At 46.9% G+C, this 19,446-nt stretch overlaps 1 protein-coding gene across 4 annotated transcripts in view; it reads right to left on the minus strand.

The window, feature by feature from the left end:
• The window catches only part of VAV1 (vav guanine nucleotide exchange factor 1), a 63,904-nt gene that overhangs the window by 19,300 nt on the left and 25,158 nt on the right, over positions 1-19,446 (minus strand). For 2 of the 4 annotated variants that reach the window (XM_061422421.1, XM_061422417.1), the window contains exons 2-20: positions 15,413-15,529; positions 14,668-14,733; positions 14,391-14,499; positions 14,204-14,299; positions 12,469-12,537; positions 12,181-12,284; positions 11,170-11,269; positions 10,365-10,460; positions 10,071-10,139; positions 9,706-9,792; positions 9,521-9,606; positions 8,761-8,893; positions 7,831-7,940; positions 6,898-6,999; positions 6,552-6,649; positions 6,435-6,457; positions 6,052-6,097; positions 2,188-2,324; positions 1,788-1,853 (exon numbers count right to left, since the gene is read on the minus strand). In XM_061422421.1, coding sequence (XP_061278405.1) covers positions 1,788-1,853; positions 2,188-2,324; positions 6,052-6,097; positions 6,435-6,457; positions 6,552-6,649; positions 6,898-6,999; positions 7,831-7,940; positions 8,761-8,893; positions 9,521-9,606; positions 9,706-9,792; positions 10,071-10,139; positions 10,365-10,460; positions 11,170-11,269; positions 12,181-12,284; positions 12,469-12,537; positions 14,204-14,299; positions 14,391-14,499; positions 14,668-14,733; positions 15,413-15,529 — 1,714 coding nt within the window. Of the gene's footprint in view, positions 1-1,787; positions 1,854-2,187; positions 2,325-6,051; positions 6,098-6,434; positions 6,458-6,551; positions 6,650-6,897; positions 7,000-7,830; positions 7,941-8,760; positions 8,894-9,520; positions 9,607-9,705; positions 9,793-10,070; positions 10,140-10,364; positions 10,461-11,169; positions 11,270-12,180; positions 12,285-12,468; positions 12,538-14,203; positions 14,300-14,390; positions 14,500-14,667; positions 14,734-14,851; positions 14,911-15,412; positions 15,530-19,446 lie in introns of all 4 variants that reach the window. The other 2 variants (XM_061422420.1, XM_061422418.1) reach the window with 2 other exon arrangements.

The following is a 19,446-nucleotide window of genomic DNA, read 5'->3' on the forward strand; positions in this document are numbered from 1 at the left end:
TATATTATAATTTCTAATATGTGATAATTTATAATAGTAGAATGTCCATGCTGAATTTCATGTTTTCAAAAATCACACTATGTATATACAAGAGAAAGTTCCTGTTCTCGGCAGGTATTCAGATTAAAGAGGAAATGTGTCTGTAAACTTACTTTGAAGAGTCTCAAGAAAAAACAAATAATAGACATTTTCTATATAAATGAAATGTTCAGAGAAAGATGACAGAGACAATGAGACAAAATGTTAACAATTGGTGATCTGACTAACAGATGTATGAGCGTTCTTTGCATTATTCTCATGACTTTTCTGGAAGTCTGAAATTACATAAAATGAAAGCAAAAAAAAAAAAAATGGGAGAGACTTTCTGTCTGCAGGCTCCTATGAGGGCTACAAAGTGGTCAGTGGGTAGTGAGGAAGAATGAGGTTTGGGGAGAATGGGGAAGATTTGAAGTCATTATCAAGACGAGGAAATCAAGAGAATGGGAAACAGGTGAAGAAAGACAAGCGCCAGGCAGAGCGGTGGGCAGGCCTGGTCCCTGCATGAGGAGGCCCAGGGGACGCGACCCCGTAGATGACTCTGTTTGGTGCCTCTGAAGGAATGCAGGGGTTGGCCAGCCTTCTGAACCCCTGTTCCTTCCCCAAGTGATGGAGAAGATTCAAGGATGGAGGTTCTTTAAAAAACTAAAAACAGAGCTACCATACGACTCTGAAATCCCACTCCTAGGCACATATACAGGGAAAAACATGGTCCAAAAGGATACATGTACCCCAATATTCATTGCTGTGCTGTTTACAATAGCCAAGACATGGAAGCAGCCTAAATGTCCATTGTCAGGGGAATGGACAAAGAAGATGTAGTACATATATAAAATGAAATATTACCCAGCCATTAAAAAGAACAAAATAATGCCATTTGCACATCTCTGGTGGCTCAGATGGTAAAGAATCCACCTGTAATGTGGGAGACCTAGGTTCGATCCCTGGGTTGGGAAGATCCCCTGGAAGAAGGCATGGCAACCCACTTCAGTATTCTCACCTGGAGAATCCCCATGGACAGAGGAGCCCGCGGGCTACAGTCCATGGGGTCACAAAGAGTCAGACAGGACTGAGAAACTAAGCACAGAGATCGTCATACTGAGTGAAATAAGTCAGACAGAGAAACAGAGACATCGTATGACATCCATTTTTATGCTAAATCTAAAAAGACATGATACAAATGAACTTATTTAGAAAACAGAAACAGACTCACAAGAACTTAGAGAATAAACTTATGGTTGCTGAGGAAAGGATGGGAGAAAGGGAGGGTTGGGAGTTTGGTATGGACATGTATACCCTGCTATATTTAAAATAGATAACCAACAAGGATCTGCTGTACAGCACAGGGAACTCTGCTCAATGTCATGCGGCAGCCTGGACGGGAGCAGGGTTTGGGGGAGAATGGATACATGTATGTATGACCGAGTCCCTTTTCTGTCCACCTGAAACTATCACAACATTGTCACTAGCTATACTCCAAAACAAAATTAAAGGTTAATTTTAAAAAGTCATATGTTCATGTGTATGTAATAAAAACTGAAACATTGAAAATAAAAAGAACCAAGGAGAAAAGGACTGGTCATCCTTCCCAGGGTGAACCCCTCTCTGGGCTCAGTCAACAAGGTAGGGAGTGACAGGCCATGATGGGCAGCCCCTCCTGATCTCAGAAGCATTCCCCTCAATGCTGCCCATCCTCACAGGATGCCCTCTGCACCCCCGTGCCCTCACTCCAACCAGACTGAGGCACTCACATGCACGTAGGGCTTGACCCTATTGCAGGGAAACCAGCCGACTTCATTGGTAGATATATTCCTTCCCTAAAAAGATGGAAGGGAGAGATGGGCAGAGAGGTTACAGGCAGCCACAATGCTTGTGTGTATTCATCTTTCACCCAACAGCCACTCTGCTTGGCCATCTACCTCTCCATGACCTGGAATGACCCAGAGAGGGACCAACCAGTATCAACTTCTGGGAATACCACCAGCCCAGAAGGGCCAGGTCAGCCCCACAAATCCCCATAGACATCACCCTGCCTGGAGCAAATTTCCATTGCCAGAGTTCAGTGGGAGCATGATCCCACTCCCGAGGCCACCTACACCCTAACCCCATGTTCAGGTCCTTCCCCGTCATTCCCATGGCCCCAGCCTGTACCTCCCACCAGTTCTGTTCGGCTTCAGCCTTAGTGAGCTCCACAATGTCTCCCGGGTTGAGGCGCAAAAAAGGTCCAATGGCTCCAGGGGGTGGGGGCAGCCCGTAGTATTCCTGGCACACCTCCATCTTGGGCAGGCCTGGAGGGGAGGGGAGGGGATGATACAGAGAAGTCCAGGACTTTCACATCCAAGTCTCGCCACCCAGCAGGATGGCAGAAGGTAAAAAGACAGACGATACCAAGTGGCAGCAAGGATGTGGAGCAACTGGAAGTCACCTGGATTCCTGGATTCTCTTTTTTTTTTTAATTTGAAGAAGTTTTTAATATGAAAACATGTAAAATAATTTTTTTTGCATAAACGGGAAAGGTGGCCATGACTCCACAGCTCATTCCTGCATGACTAGTAGGAACCCACTTTGGAAAACTGCTGGGCAGTATTCACTGAAGCTAATTCCACTCATGAATACATCACCCAGAGAAACGAAACACAGGTCCCCAGAGATTCATAGACGAAGAATGTTCACAGCAGCTCTATTCACAAGAGCTAAAAAATGTGCAACATACCCCATGTCTTTAAGAAGATGGATAAACACAGCATGAAATAACCATATCATGGAATACGATACAGCAATGAAAAAGAACAAGTGACTGCTTCAAGCAGATACGCTAATACGCTATGAGAGTCCATGCTATACAACTTCATTTGTGTGAAGTTAAAGGGCAGGCAAAACTAATCTGTGCTGATAGAGGTCAGAAAGTGGTTCCTTCTGGGAGACAGGGCAGACTAGCAGTGAGTATGACCAGCACCAGCCAATAAAACTTTCCATGATGATGAAAGTGTCCTATACATTGATCTGAGTGGTGGTTACATGGGTAGAGATTCAGTGAGCCATACTCTTAAAATTTATTCATCGTACACACCTTATGGTATGTATTTTCTATCTCAATAGAAATATTTCCGTCTCATAGAACATTACATATATATTATATATATTTCAATAGGAAATTATAGAAAATTACATATTTCTGTCTCAATAGAAAATGATAATTATATATATCCACATAAAATGGATATGAGCAAGAGTATGTATATATATATGCAAACATATATGTGAACATATACATATGTTTAAGTATCTGTATGATGGATATATACACACATACACACATTCATATATATTATCTCCTACTGAGGACATCTGGGTTGTTTCTGGTTTTTGACCAGTAAGGCTAATATATACATTTTTTTATACAGCTGATTTTATACATATATATTATTACATCCGGAGAAGGCAATGGCATCCCACTCCAGTACTCTTGCCTGGAAAATCCCATGGACGGAGGAGCCCGGTAGGCTGCAGTCCACGGGGTCACTAAGAATCAGACACGACTGAGCGACTTCACTTTCACTTTTCACTTTCATGCATTGGAGAAGGAAATGGCAACCCACTCCAGTGTTCTTGCCTGGAGAATCCCAGGGACAGGGGAGCCTGGTGGGCTGTTGTCTATGGGGTCGCACAGAGTCGGACACGACTCAAGTGACTTAGCAATTATTACATTATATACATATATAGTATATATCATATATGTATTCCCACTGTTGACCATATTTGAGTTGTTTCTAATTTTTAATTGTTACAAATAAAGCTGAAGTACCTATAGCTATAGATATAGAACTATAGCTATCTATAGATATCTATCAAGATAGATATAGGATGACAGATATGAAACTGAATCTTTACATTGATTCTGAGCAAAGAGTTTATTTTTCTTGGCCACACCAAGTTCTTTTTTTTTTACTCTGTGGCCACACTGTGCAGCATGCAGGATCTTTGCTCCCCGGCCGGGAATCAAATCCGCACCTCCTTCATTGCAAGGCAAATTCTTAACCACTGGGCCACCTGGGAGGTCCCCCCTAGTTCTTGAATAAAGTCTTGCCCTACTCACCTCCTGCTTCCTAGGCTTTGCACATGCTGTTCCCTCTGCCTGGACCACTCCTGCCTCCTCATCCGTCTAACTCCACCTCAACTTTCAAGTGTCCACTTTAATGCCTCCTCCTCTGAGCAGCCTTCCCTGATGGCTCAAACTCATCAGGTCTCCCACTGAGATGCTCCGGAAAACCCTCTACTCCTACCACCTCAGCTAGAATAACTTAGCCAAACCCTGTCTCCTGCTACCCACCTAGGAGCTTTGGGAGGACAGGAAATATCCTGTTTTAGTCATCAATTTACTTCAGAGGATATATACAATGGATATTGAATAAAAATTACTCATCATGACTGTGATCCCATAGACACTGTTAACATATACATGAATCCAGCCTTTCTACCACCACCCCCTGCCCAGGCTAAAAAGAATTCTGGCTTGGTCAAACTGCATCTCCTGCTCCCTACCTTTCAGGTGGACTATGCTTACTCCTTGGAAGGAAAGTTATGACCAACCTAGATAGCATATTCAAAAGCAGAATATTTGTTGGCATTACTTTGCCAACAAAGGTCTGTCTAGTCAAGGCTATGGTTTTTCCAGTGGTCATGTATGGATGTGAGAGTTGGACTGTGAAGAAGGCTGAGCGCCAAAGAATTGATGCTTTTGAACTGTGGTGCTGGAGAAGACTCTTGAGAGCCCCTTGGACTGCAAGGAGATCCAACCAGTCCATTCTGAAGGAGATCAGCCCTGGGATTTCTTTGGAAGGAACGATGCTAAAGCTGAAACTCCAGTACTTTGGCCACCTCATGCGAAGAGTTGACTCATTGGAAAAGACTCTGATGCTGGGAGGGATTGGGGGCAGGAGGAGAAGGGGACGACAGAGGATAAGATGGCTGGATGGCATCACTGACTCGATGGATGTGAGTCTGGGTGAACTCCGGGAGTTGGTGACAGACAGGGAGGCCTGGTGTGCTGCGATTCATGGGGTCGCAAAGAGTTGGACACGACTGAGCGACTGAACTGAACTGATGCTTTGCTGAGACCACCCTATTATGATAAGATTCTGTGACACAGAATCAATGGGAGAGGGCATGAGGTGTGCCCAGCCAGCTAAGACTACAGATGGAGTTTGTCAGCAAACCAAAAAAGGGAGGGTGGCCAGTGAATAAAAAAGGTGAATGGGAGGGGGTGGAGGAATAAACTGGGAATTTGAGATGGACAGATGGACACTACTATATATAAAGAGATGAACAACAAGGACCTACTTATAATACAGGGAGCTATATTCAATATCTTATAATAACCTACAATGGAAAAGAATCTGAAAAATATCTGTATAACTAAATCACTTTGCTGTATACCTAAATCACTGTAAGCTCCCAGGTGGGTAGCGGGAGACAGGGTTTGGCTAAGATATTCTAGTTGAGGTGGTAGGAGTAGAGGGTTTTCCGGAGCATCACAGTGGGAGACCTGATGAGTCTGAGCCATCAAGGAAGGTTGCTCAGAGGAGGACGCATTAAAGTGGACACTTGAAAGATGAGGTGGAGTTAGATGGATGAGGAGGCCGGAGTGGTCCAGGCAGAGGGAACAGCATGTGCAAAGCCTAAGAAGCAGGAGGTGAGTAGGGCAAGACTTTATTCAACTAAACTTCAATTTTAAAAAACATCTGTATACATAAAAAAGTGAATGGGAGGCAAGAACATGATAACAAGGATTGCCATGTTCCAAGCACCCCCTTCACAGTGTTTAAGCAAAGCTAATAACAAATTGACTTTGCTATTTAAAAATTCCTTTCAAGTTTCTGGAACTAGAACAGATGTTTTATAAGTAGAATGTTATGTGGTCATTAACATAATTGTTGAGATCTCTCCCTGGGTCAGCATCACTGAGGCAAAGCCTAGATTTCTTTCTGCCCTGCACAGCATCCCCTGCTGACTCACCTAGCTCATTCCTCTTTTTGTCTTGAGCCCGCCGATGTGGCTTATCCTGAAGGGAGAGACAAAAGAGCAAGCATGACTATCTGTACCCCGTCTGGGGGCTCCTCAACCCTTATTTGCCTGCAGATGTGCCTGCTCAGTCACTCAGTTGTGTCAGACTCTTTGCAGCCCCAGGACTGTAGCCTGCCAGGCTCCTCTGTCCATGGGATTTCCCAGGCAAGAATAGTGGAGTGGGTTGCCATTTCCTCCTCCAGGGGATCTTCTAGACCCAGGGATCAACTGGGCATCCAGCCAAGAGCCACACCCACTGATAGAATCTCCCAGGTCCTTCCTTCCCGACTCCTGCCCCAATTTCCATGCACAGAAAGGAACATGGGGGGTCTCACCTTCTTCATAGTTCCTGAATAATCTATGAGAGGGTAAATATACAGATATACTGGTTAGAATGGGGTTGGGGGGAACCCTCATGCAGAAACCCACCTCCCACCTCAGTCCCCTAGTACCTTGTCCATGTCGACCACACGGAGGGACCCTCCCAAGACACTCCTTGTGTGCAGGTGCTCGGCACCGTTGACAGCGGTACCCCTGATAGAAAGTGCCTCTGAGATGCAGGAGAAGATAAAGGAAGGAGTCAGTGATGCTGAACAAACACAGCCAATCATTTTGCCAACAACATAAAGGGCCCCTTTGGGTTTTTTTAGAGCAGAAGAGAGACAGAGAAGCTGAAGATCAAAGGAGAGCCTCCCCACTCCCAACTCAGGGGCATGATGGCCAGGGGAGCCCCCCCCCACCCCACAGAGGAAGGGACAACCCACCCCAGCAACCAGGTCCATCCTCCCAGATTCCCACCTCAGCAGCATCTGGCAAGCCTTGCAGGATGTGGTCTCCTCAAAGGAAAACATCTGAAAGTCATGACCATTGGCAGTGGCGTTCTCGGGGTAGATGTTGGAGCTGGCGAGGGAAGAGAATTCCATGCAATGGAACAGGATTCAGCCATTAAAGGCAATGACGTACCAGTACACGCTGCAGCCTACTGTTCCATTGCATGGATATGCCCTATTGCGTTTCTCCATGCGCCCACTGATGGACCGTTGGATTGTGACCATTTTGCTAGTGAATAGTGCTTCAGTGAACATAGGTGGGGACAGAAAGTGGGTGAGTGGGTGCCAGGGGCTGGGAGTAGGGAAAACAGGAAGGGATCACTGCTTGAGTGCAGGGTCTCATCTGGGGGTTTGAAGATATTCTGGAACTAGATAGAGGTGATGGTTGCACAGTGTGAATTTACCAAATACCACTGAATTGTGCACTTTTTTAAAAGATTTTTTTAATGTGGACCATTTTAAAAGTCTTTATTGAATGTGTTACAATATTGCTTCTATTTCTTATGTTTTGGTTTTTTGGCCACAAGGCATGTAGGATCTTAGTTCCCTGACCAGGGATTGAATTCATACCCCCCTGCACTGGAAGGGGGAATTTCAACCATTGAACTGCCAGGGAAGTCCCAGAATTGTGCACTTCAAAATGGCTAAGTTTTTGTTATGTGAATGTCATCTCAAGAAAGAGAAGGAGGTGGAAGACAAGGAGGAAGGATTTCGAGGCTGGTGATGGAAAATCGTGAACACTTGGCATTCTGGGGATGCAGACTGTCTTGAAAGCCTGTTCCTCCCACTTCCCAGAGGAAGAAACTGAGGTTCTGAGTGACCCCATGGCAAGGTGAGACTAAAGCCCAAAACTGCCTAAAGTCCTCTGAGGATGGAAAGATGGAGGAGGAGGGGGTCTCACATGGCCATCTCGAACTGCTCCATCCACTTCTTCTTTAGTTCTCGTGTCTTGAAGAACAGCTCATAGCCCTGGGCACCTTGGTCCTCAATCAGGAGGAACATGTGAGTCCACTGTGGAGAAGCAGGGTTTAAAATGAAGGCACCCACCCTGCAGAGGGTGGGACCACATGCCCATTGACCCTACTGCTCTGGGGAGGAAGGGGTCAAGCCAACGACAGCCTGTCTGCCCCCAGGAGAGCCGTGTAAAGGGCTTCCCAGGAGAAGCAAATACACATCCACAAATCTAGATTCATACACATGCGTACTTATACCTATGGCTGATTCACACTGATGTATGACAGAAACCAGCACAATATTGTAAAGCAATTATCCTCCAATTAAAAACAAATTTAAATAAAAAAATTTTTTAATTACAAAACAAAATCACACTTGGGACTTCTGTGGCTGTCCGGTGGTTAAGACTCTGCACTTCCACTGCAGGGGGGCATGAGTCAGATCCTTGATGGGGGAACTAAGATCCCACAGGCCACGTGGCCAAAATAAATAAATTAAATTTTAAAAATTAATTTATTTCTCTTAATTGGAGACTAATTACTTTACAACATTGTAGTGATTTTTGCCATACACTGACATGAATCAGCCAAGGGTGTACGTGTGTCCCCCATCCTGAACCTCCCTCCCACCTCCCTCCCCATCCCATCCCTCTGGGTCATCCCAGTGCACCAGCAGCCCTGAGTGCCCTGTCTCATGCATTGAACCTGGACTGGTGATCTATTTCACATATGATAATATACATGTTTCAGTGCTAAATCACACACACACACACACACACACACACACACAGAGGCATTCCAAGGGCCAAGTAGAGAGCTCAAGTGGCATTGAGGGTCCCCAGCATTGGGGTCTCCCAGTTACCACCTCTGAGCCTTACCTTCTTGTTGTCCCTCTCTCCGGAGGAGTCATCTCGAACCTGGAAGCTGTGCAGGTTCACAAAGTCCTTGAGGTCGTAGGTGTCCCCTCGGCGCTTACAGATGAGCAGAGCTTTGTCAAGCAGGAAGGCATACCTGGAAGCAATCAAGTGTCCCTGTCTGGCTCCTCCCTAAGTTCCCACAAGCTCTCCACCTGATCCCCTCCCACTTTCCGGGCCCACTCTGCTGTCAATCTAGGATTCTGGCTCTTCTTCTCCACAGTAGCCAACTTGGCCACGCCTACCTGTCTATTTTGACTTCACCCATTTGATTCTTGCTATTCCTGCCACCTGTCCTTCTTGGCTCCACCCACACAACCATGCTGGCTCTGCTTCCCCTCTCAGTCTAGGCTCCACCCACTGGTACATACGGCCCCACCTACCTCAGATGGTAAAGAATCTGCCTGCAATGAGGGAAAGCTAGGTTCGATCCCTAGGTTGGGAAGATCCCCTAGAGAAGGGAATGGCAACCCACTCCAGTACTCTTGCCTGGAGATTCCCATGAAGAGAGGAGCCTGGCGGGCTACAGTCTATGGGATCGCAAAGAGTCGGAGACACCTGGGCAACAAACTTTTTTTTTCAAAACCTGTCTATCTAGAAATAGCACCAAGCCCTTGCCCAGATTCCATCCTAGAACTGTGTTGGCTCCACCCACCTGCCTAACCAGTAGCCTGGCCCCGCCCCTGTCCAGGCTCCGCCCCAGATCCATATTGGCTCCGCCCACCTGTCCATCTTGGAGCGCCTCTCCACCGAAGTTATCTTCAGCTCACCATCGATCTTGGGTCGGCCGTAGTGGGCTAGAGACTGGTCCTACACAGCAGACAAGACGTCTGGCAAGGGGCCCCCAGGAGGAGATGACACCCCCTCTCCACGTGGCCACATCCCGGCCCTCCCCGCCCACCCCCTCACCAGGTTCTCGATGGACAGCTGGAAGTTGGTAATCTGCCGCAGCGTCTCATTGTCCCGCTTGACCTCGTTTACGCACTGTGCCAGGTCCTGGGGGTGGGGCAAGGGTGAGCCTGGGTGCCCCCCTCCCCCAGTCCTATCCCCCACCTGGCAGGGGACAGAGGGTCAACCTCCAGCAGGGGGCAGCAGGAGAATGTCACTGTCCCCAAGGGGGATGCTGGGAATGAGTCATTCGAGGTACAGGAGGTCTCGAGAGGGCGGTGGAGGGAGGGGGCGGCCCGTGGGTGTGGCCGTGCCTGGGTGGTACTCCCTGACTTAAACCCATGGGTGTCTGGGTGGCACTGCCATCCCTCTGTGTGACCACTCACCCTCATGGCATCTAGGGCCAGCCGCAAGTTGTCCTTCTCCGTTGCATCCTGTGTGTGTTTCACCAGCTCCTGTGTGACCCACAGAGATGCATATTGCCTGGGCCTGCCCCCTCCTCCTGGGGGGCCTTCCAAACAAGCCTGGCCCACCAGCTCCTTCTTCCTCCTTCTGCTGTCCCTAGAGGCTGGGGCACAGCCCCAGTGATCCCCTCCCAGAAAGGGAAGCCCAGCCCCCAGGAGCCCTTGCAGGGAGATCTGTGTGCCCCTAGAAGCCCATGCCTTCCCCGCTTTGTGCACCTGGAGCAGGAGGTGATATTTGAGCACTCGCTGCATGGGCACCATCAACAGGTCCCTTAAGGTGAACCTCCCATTGTTGGCGCGCTGACTACATTCCTAGGGGGTTGGAGAAAGGGGTGAGTGAGAAGAGGTGGAAGGTGGGGATAGTTCTAGACCCTGAAGCCTCTTCTCCCCGCTCCCCAAGGAAATAAAGAACACCATGGGGTGCGGGTGACCAGCTGGAGGCTGCCTGGGGTAGATGTCCAGGATTCCTCAGCTGATGGGGGCTCCAGAGAGGGAGGTAGACAGGCCTGGAGGGTCCCCATGATGGAGACCAAAGAAATTGAATGGACAGCAGACACTGGCCATCCCTCATCATCCCTACTCTGTCTATGCTTCCACTAGACAAACGGATCCAGGTTGGGATTCAGTCCAGGATCCGTGCTCCCTCCAGGATCAGGGCTTGGCTGGGATCAGGGCTCTGTGTGAAGTTGGAACTCAGCCCAGAACTGGGGTTTGGCCCAGACTTGGTGCACAGCCAGGGTTGGGCCTCTGGCTGGGGTTCAGTGTGCCCTCGGAGTTCAGGTCAGTGTCAGAACCTCAGGCTGGTACCAGGGCTCCATCCAGAGTACAGGGTTCAGCTGGGGTCAGTTTCTCCCACTTAGCTGATCAGTACCTCCCTCCACAAACCTTCAGCGGACAGACCCCTGACTGGGCTGCAGCAGGAAGGGATGCTCTTTCCAGCTCAGTCTCCCCACTACTGCCCCCCAGAGAGTGGAAAGGAGTGAGAGAACTTCCCCCCGCAAAGATGAAGCCCATCCCCTACTTCCAGCTTCATTTGTACATCCTCCCGGGCTGTGGCCACGCGGTCCAGGTGCTTGCTGGCAGACTCCACCTGGCTACAGTAGCGGCCATAGATGAGGAACCTGCAGGAAGAGGGCAGGCGGCCGAGGAATGACACTGGCACCAAGGTCTGGCAGATCTGGGTGTCAATCCCGGCCCTGCCTCTTCCCAGCTGGATGGTGCTGAGCCTCAGTCTCCCTGTCTGTAAAATGGGCATAACAATAGCACCTCCCACATATGGGTTATTGTAGCATTAAATGAGATAATGCACAAGAAGCTCTAAGTGCAGCACCTGGCATATCATCTCTGCTTAATGTTCATTTATTTAATAAGAATTTATTGAACACATACTGTGTGCCAAGTTCCACATTAAGCTCTGTAGAATTCCCTGGTAGACCAGGTGGTAAAGAATCCGCCTGCAGTGCAGGAGACCCCTGTTCGATTCCTGGGTTGGAAATATCCTCTGGAGAAGGGATAGGCTACCCACTCCAGTATTCTTGGGCTTCCCTAGTGGCTCAGCTGGTAAAGAATCCGCCTGCAATGCAGGAGACCTGGGTTTGATCCCTCAGTTGGAAAGATCCCCTGGAGAAGGGAATGGCTACACACTCCAGTATTCTGGCCTGGAGAATTCCATGGACTGTATAGTCCATGGGGTCACAAAGAGTCAGACATGACTGAGAGACTTAGAAAAAAAAAAAAAGGCATCGATTTATTCGATCCTCACCACAACCCCAAAGAGGTACATTCTTTGGATCACACTGATTTTAGAGATGCAGAAGTAGAAGCACAGAGAGGTTAAGTGACTTTCTAGTGCCATACAGCTCACAAGAGGAAGAGCTGGGAATTTAACCAGAGATGAGCAGCACTGTGCCCACAAGCAAGGATAGAAAAGCCTTCTCTGCTTGGTGGTCTATGAGGGCAATGTCTCCCGAATGCCCAGCCTGGGCAGGGCAGGGTGGCCTCCAGAGGTCTGGGCTGGATGCCTGGGTCTCACCTCTCCTTGTATTTGATGAAGACCTGGTAGAGGGTGGATGCACCAGGGTTGGCCAGGGCTTCCTTCATCTCCTTTAGGAAATGGGTGTGTACACGAAGCAGGTCCTACTTGGAGGCAAGGGGTGAGGCTTGGGGTGGGAGCCTGGAGCTGGGGATGCTGGGTGGGAGAAGGATCATCCGCCCACCCTATGAGATTCATCTCCAAACCCCCACACTCCAGGGACAGGTGAAGCCAGCAAACCATCCCCTCTGTACAGAAGCCCGGGAAGGCAGTAATCAGTCAGCTCACCTCAATGTTGATGAAGATAATCTCGACATCTTGGGGTTTAAGGAACCGCTGCAAGGGCTTCATAAAATGCTGTGGGGGAGTGGGGAGAGAAGGATGGAGAAGGGGAAGACTCCTCCTTCCAGGCAAGCCCCAGAGACACAGAGAGGAGGAGACAGAGATGGAAAGGGACAAATAGAAACATAAGAGACTGGGAGAGAGAGAGAGATGTGTAGAGAGAAAGAGACAGAGGCAAGGAAACAGAAAATGAGAGAAAAGAGTAATGGAGAAAGTCCACACAAAAAACCTGTACAGGACTGTTCCATGCAGAATTTATTATCATAAATTCCCAAAGCAGAAACAACCCATGTGTCCATCGACAGATGAATAAATAACAAAATGTGGTCCATCCAGAAAAAGGAGTGAAGCAATGACACGCACTTCAGTGTGGATGAGCCTTGAAACACGAGATTCAGCGAGAGGAGCCAGGCACAGAAGGCCACACGGTGAATGAGTTCATTTAGATGAAATGTCCAGAATAAGTACGCCACAGAGACAGAAAGTAGGTTAGTGGGTGCCAGGGAGGGGCTGGGGGGAAATCAGAGTTTAAGGGGTGATGGCTAAGGGGTATGGGGTTTCTTTGAGGGATGATGAAAATGTTCTAAAATTGGGAATTTCCTGGCTGTCCAGTGGTTAGGAGAGCCTGGGTTCAATTCCTGGCCCAGGAACGAAAATCTCACAAGCTGCAAGGCCAAAACAACAGGAAAAAAAGAAAATGTTCTAAAATTAAACCGTGGTGGGTCGGGAAGATCCCTTGGAGAAGGAAATGGTAACCCACTCCAGTATTCTTGCCTGGAAAATCCCATGGACGGAGAAGCCTGGTAGAAGCCTGGTAGGCTACAGTCCACGGGGTCACAAAGAGTCAGACACGACTGAGCGACTTCACCTTCACCTTCACCTTCACACAACTTTGTGGGGTTCCCAGGTGGCGCTAGTAGCAAAGAACCTGCCTGCCAATGCAGGAGACACAGGTTCAATCCCCGGGTCAGGTAGATCCCCTGGAGGAGGGCCTGGCAACCCACTCCAGTATTCTTGCCTGGAGAATCCTATGGACAGAGGAGCCTGGTGGGCTACAGTCCATGGGGTCACAAAGAGTTGGACATGACTGAGCACACATACAATACTGTAAATCAACTATACTCCAATACATTTTTTTGAAAATAAACAGTGATGATGGTGGCAAACCCTTGTGAATATACCAGAAAATATTAAATTGTAGATGTTCAATGGCTGAATTGTATGGCATTTTGATTAAATCTCAATAAAATGGTTAAAAAAGAGATGGCCAGGGACTTCCCTGGTGGTCCAGTGCTTAAGACTCCATGCTTCCCCTGCAGGGGGCATGGGTTAGATCCCTGGTCAGGGAACTGAGATCTCACATGCCACATAGTGCAGCAAAAAAAAAAAAAAAAAAGCGAGAGATGGCCAAAGGAAAAAGAGGAAGTAGAAAGTGAGAGTAATAGAGATAAATGGACAAATGAAGAATACAGGAAAAGAGGGCGACAGGGATAAAGAGACACAGAAGGAGAGAAATTCAAACAGAGGGAGAAGTAGGGAGCAACGCCGAGGGGACCAGAGACTATGAGAGATGAAGAAATATGGAGCAGTGAGGATGGGAAACATCCCCAAGCCCGTGTGGGCTGGATGATGCCTCTCCGCTCTGCGCATGCGTCTGGCAAGGACCAGGTCGGAGCATCACCTGTTGGATGGAGCCCAGCGTGTCCGTATACTTCTCCTCCGTCTGCTGGATCTCCCGCAGACAGCAGCACCGCTTGTCATACTCTGTCATCTTGGGCTGAGAGTGGGGAGGAGAGGCTGATGTTGGGGTGTCCGGGGATGCGCCCCACCCATGAGCCTGCCCAACCCCGTCCTGCGCCCCCACACACCGGCATGGGCACCGGCTCCGAGCGCATGAGGTCCTCGTAGACCTCGTCGCCCTCTGCCTCCTCGTTCTCCACGCAGTCGTACAGGTCCTCATCCTCCTCCACCGTGTCGCTGCAGGACGCGGAGTCAGGCGGAGCCAGAGAAGCCTCCAGACCAGCCCCCAGACCAGGGACCCTCCGACACCCCAGGGAGAGGCCAGTCCCCTCAGACCCCCACCCCCCATGGCGGGGCCTTGTCTCCTCAGACCACCAGGGCAGGATCATGGTCTCAGACACTCACTCGATCTGGTCGGACAGGCCACTGTAGATGTCTTCATCACCCACACTCTCCTCAGTGGGGAAGGGCCTGGGGGAACCAAGATGGTATGAGCAGAGACCCAGGGGGGCCAGGTGGGCAGGGGGCTTCAAGGAGGAGGAATAGGGCCTAACGGGGTCCAGAGCTGTCAGCTCACGTAGTTACTCACATGATCCCCTTGTTCTGGGCAATCGGGGTCCAGGACAGAGCGGACAGGGTGTAGATGACCTGTGATGGGGGCCAAGGCTGCTCAGCAAGCCCCTTGCCCACCCACATGCCAGAACACAGCCTCCAAGCACTTGACCTTGAGGTTAGACTTCATGTCCCTGGGAGCCCAATTCAGAATTTTCCCACCTTCCTATGTCCCCACGTCAGCATGTCCACATTCCCTTAACTGAGCACCCACCACTTGAACCCTTTGTTCTAGTCAATCGCCATAACCACTCAGACAGAATGGGATGATCTTATTTCCAAGTTACAATGGACCTAGGGCTCAGAGAAGCACGGCCACAAATCTGAGGTCACACAGCAAGTGGTGGGACAGGGACTCAAACTGGGTTCCACGTGTTCCAAGCAAGGCTGTTTGCACCTGCTGTATGACTTGTTCTAGCCCAGCAGTCCTTCCCTGACAACGCTTGGTTTGTCCAGTGTAGACATTCATGGAAATGAATTGAAATCCAGTCTTTGGGCTCTAGGTGTCCATCTCACAGGCAGCTCAGTCCCATCTTACCTTGCCAAAATCCTGCACATCAAAGAGGTCGAAGGCCTCAAAGAGTTCACTCCGCTTGAGGCCAAACTTCTCGTAGCAGGTAGACAGAAAGGTGCGGATATTCTTAAGGCAGAGGAACTGTGGAAAGAGAGACGAGGTTGGAGGAAACAAAATGGGACAGGGGAGAAATTGACTCCTGGCCATTGGGCTTGAGGTCTGGCACAGAAGAGGGAAAAGAAGGCACAGCCCCCTCTCAGGAAAGATCAAGCTGTACCAGAAGCCACATCTACCCCTGCATTTTTTCTTGCTGAAGTACAACTCATAAGATACAAAGTTAACCATTAACAGATAACAATCTGGTGTGTATAAACAATGGAATGTTACTCAGCCATTGAAAAGGAATTACATTTTGATTTATGCTGCATCACAGATAAATCTTGAAAACATTATGCTAAGTGAAATATGCCAAACACAGAAAGATGAAAGGTGTATGATACCACCTATATAAGGTCCCTAGAAAAGGCACATCCATAGAGACAGAAATTAGGATGGGGGGCATGCCAGAGGCTGGGGGAGGGGATGGGGAGTCTGTGTTTAATGGGCACAGAGTTTCTGTTGGGGATGATGAAAAAGTTTTGGATATAGTGGTGATGGTGACACAACGTAATGAATGTATTAAATGCCACTGAATTGTATATTTACAAGTGGTTAAAATGGCAAGTATTATTGTTTTATTTTATATATATGTTATTTGTATATTTTCATATAAAATTTTATTTATATTTATAAAATATACTTATTTTATTTATATATAATGATAAATATGCATAGTTTACCACAATAAAAAATTTAACCATTAACCACTTTATTCATTTTTTAATTAATTTTTATTGGGGTATAGTTGATTTACAATGTTGTGTTAGTTTCTGCTCTCCAACAAAGTTTTTCAGTTATACATATACACATATCCACTCTTTTTAAGATTCTTTTCCTGTGTAGGTCATTACAGAGTCTTTTTTTAGAGCAATGTAAAAATATTTTTATTTTCAAAAATAGTAGATGCAAGCATTTAAGGTTGTCCAATACTATTGTTGGAGAAGGCAATGGCACCCCACTCAAATACTCTTGCCTGGAAAATCCCATGGATGGAGGAGCCTGGTAGGCTGCAGTCCATGGGGTCGCTGAGGGTTGGATATAACTTGAGCGACTTCACTTTCACTTTTCACTTTCCTGCATTAGAGAAGGAAATGGCAACCCACTCCAGTGTTCTTGCCTGGAGAATCCCAGGGACGGGGAGCCTGGTGGACTGCCGTCTATGGGGTTGCACAGAGTTGGACACGACTGAAGCGACTCAGCAGCAGCAGCAATAACCTATAATGGACTTCCCTGGTGGTTCAGTGGTAAAGAATCTGCCTGCAATGCAGGAGACACAGGTTCAATCCCTGGGTCGGGAAGATCCCCTGGAGAAGAAAATGGCAACAAGCACCAGCATTCTTGCCTGGGAAAATCCATGGACAGAGGGGCCTGGGGGGCTACAGTCCATGGGGTCACAAAAGAGTCGGACATGACTTAACAACTAAACAACAACTCTGTGATTCTACAATATTTGTATTTGGGGATGCCTACTTTATGTGGTTGGGTACTCAGACTTGTTCCATTCTCTTGATAACCCTGTGGAGTTTTAATGCCCATTTTACCTAAAAGGAAGCAGGCTCAAAGAGGGAAGGAAAGTTGCCCAAGATTATTAACTGCAAGAGTGACTCTGTGGCTGGGAATTCCCTGGTGGTCTAGTGGTTAAGACTCTGCGCTTCCAGTGCAGAGGACACAAGTTTGATCCCCCGTTGGAGAATGTGTGGCCCAAAAAAAAAAATAAATAAATTCTATGCACAGGGAACTCTGCTCAATATTATGTAACAACCTAAATGGGACAAGAATTTGAAAAAGAACAGATACATGTATATGTATCACTGAATCACCCGACTGTAAACCTGAAACTAACACAGCTTGTTAATCAACTATACTCCAATATAAAATAAGAAGTTAAAAAAGGAAAAAGAGTAAGCATGTGGCACAGAAAACACGCTTCTGGTTATCAAAGGGGAAAGGCCGAGAGGGTGACAAATTAGGAGATGGGGATTTACACACTATTGACTATAAAATAAACAACAGGGACCTACTGTATAGCACAGGTGACTATACTCAATACTCTTGAAATAACTTACAGTGGAAAAGAATCTGAAAAAGACTATATGGCAGCCCACTCCAGTATTCCTCCCTGGAGAATCCCCATGGAGAGAGGAGCCTGGCAGGCTACAGTCCATGGGTTCCCAAAGAGTCAGACACAACTGAGCAACTAAGCACAGCACACACACATATATAACTGTATCATATGTGCTATGCACTTGAAGCTAACAACACCGTAAAATTCTTGCCTGGCGAATCCCCGTGGACAGAGAAGCCTGCTGGGCTACAGTCCATAGCATCACAAAGATATGGATATGACTTAAGTGACTTAGCACGCGCAAATCAACTATACCTCATTTTTTAAAAATCCAAATAAAAACAAACAAACAAAAGTAAGACCATGGAAGAGCTGAAATTTAATTCCCAGTTGGTGTGAATCTGGAGTCGATTTTCTTGACTATAACTTCATTGCTTTGCATGCAGTGGAAGTCACCATGAGCACCTGCCACCTGTTCCATTCTCAGCACTTTCTCTATATTGTTTTAAATTTATGTATCTTCAAATATGTATATATATATATATATATAAGGTAAGCAACAGGACGGTTTGATGTACTTATTCATAGTGAAAGCATTATTACAGTCAAGCTGATTAACACTTCTCATAGTCACCATGAATAACACTATAATAATACAATATTATACTATAATATTATAATATAATAATATTATATAATAATATAATATAATAATATAATAACACTATGAATAACACACTTCTCATAGTCACGTGTGTAATGAATGCACTTGAAATCTACTCTCAGAGCGTAATTATGGTGTTCAGTACAGTGTTACCAAATACAGTCATACAGTACCCTAGAGCTCCAGACTGACTCATACTATGTAACTTCAACTTAATACCCTTTAACCAATATCTGCACATTAATTTCCCCACCCCTACCCCCAGCTCTTTGTACCTATGGTTCTACTCTGCTTCTGTTAAGTTTTACTCTCTCTGTGTAGAGGTCAGCTGATCAAAATGAATTTAAAAATTAAACAGGAAGGCTTCTACTGTGTGTGTCCCCATTAATCATAATGTTCGCTGTTGGTTCCTAACAGAAATTCTGTTCTTCTTTGTCTTTTTTTTTTAATTGAAGTATTAGTTGATTTACACTGTTGTCTTAGTCTCAGGTGTACAACAAAGTGATTCAGATATAGATAATTCTTTTTCAGATTATTTTCCATTGTAAATTTTTGCAAGGTCTTCCCTGGTGGTCCAGTGGTGATGAATCTGCCTGCCTATGTAGGCAACACGGGTTCAATCCCTGATCAGGGAAGATCACACATGCTGTGGAGCAACAAAGCCCCTGCACCAAACTGTTGAGCCCACATGCTGCACCTGCTGGAGCCCATGAGCACAGACCCTGTGCTCTGTGACAAGAGAAGCACTGCAACACAAAGCCCACATACAACTACAGCAGACCCCATGGGATGCAACTAGAGAAAGCCAGCACAGCAACGAAGACCCAGTGCAGCCAAAAATAATAATGATAATAATAAATAAGTTGTTATAAGATAATGAATATAGTTCCCTGTGCGATATAGTAGGTCTTTGTTGGTCATCTATTTTATATATAGCAGGGTATATATGTTAATCCCAAACTTCTAATTTATAGAAACGTTTTTATCCATTTAAATAAGTTTCTTTGTATTCCTAGCTTCTTGGAAAGTCTTTGTATTTGCTTATTTCATTGAATCAAAAATGGATGTTGACTTTGATTAAGTGATTTCAAAGACCTATACAAGACAAGCAAGTGTATTTTGTTCTTGATTCAATTAGTATAGTGAGTTATATTAATCGAATCCCCGATA

This window comes from Bos javanicus, chromosome 7 (genome assembly GCF_032452875.1).
Source record: "Bos javanicus breed banteng chromosome 7, ARS-OSU_banteng_1.0, whole genome shotgun sequence".
Classification (NCBI taxonomy): domain Eukaryota; kingdom Metazoa; phylum Chordata; class Mammalia; order Artiodactyla; family Bovidae; genus Bos; species Bos javanicus.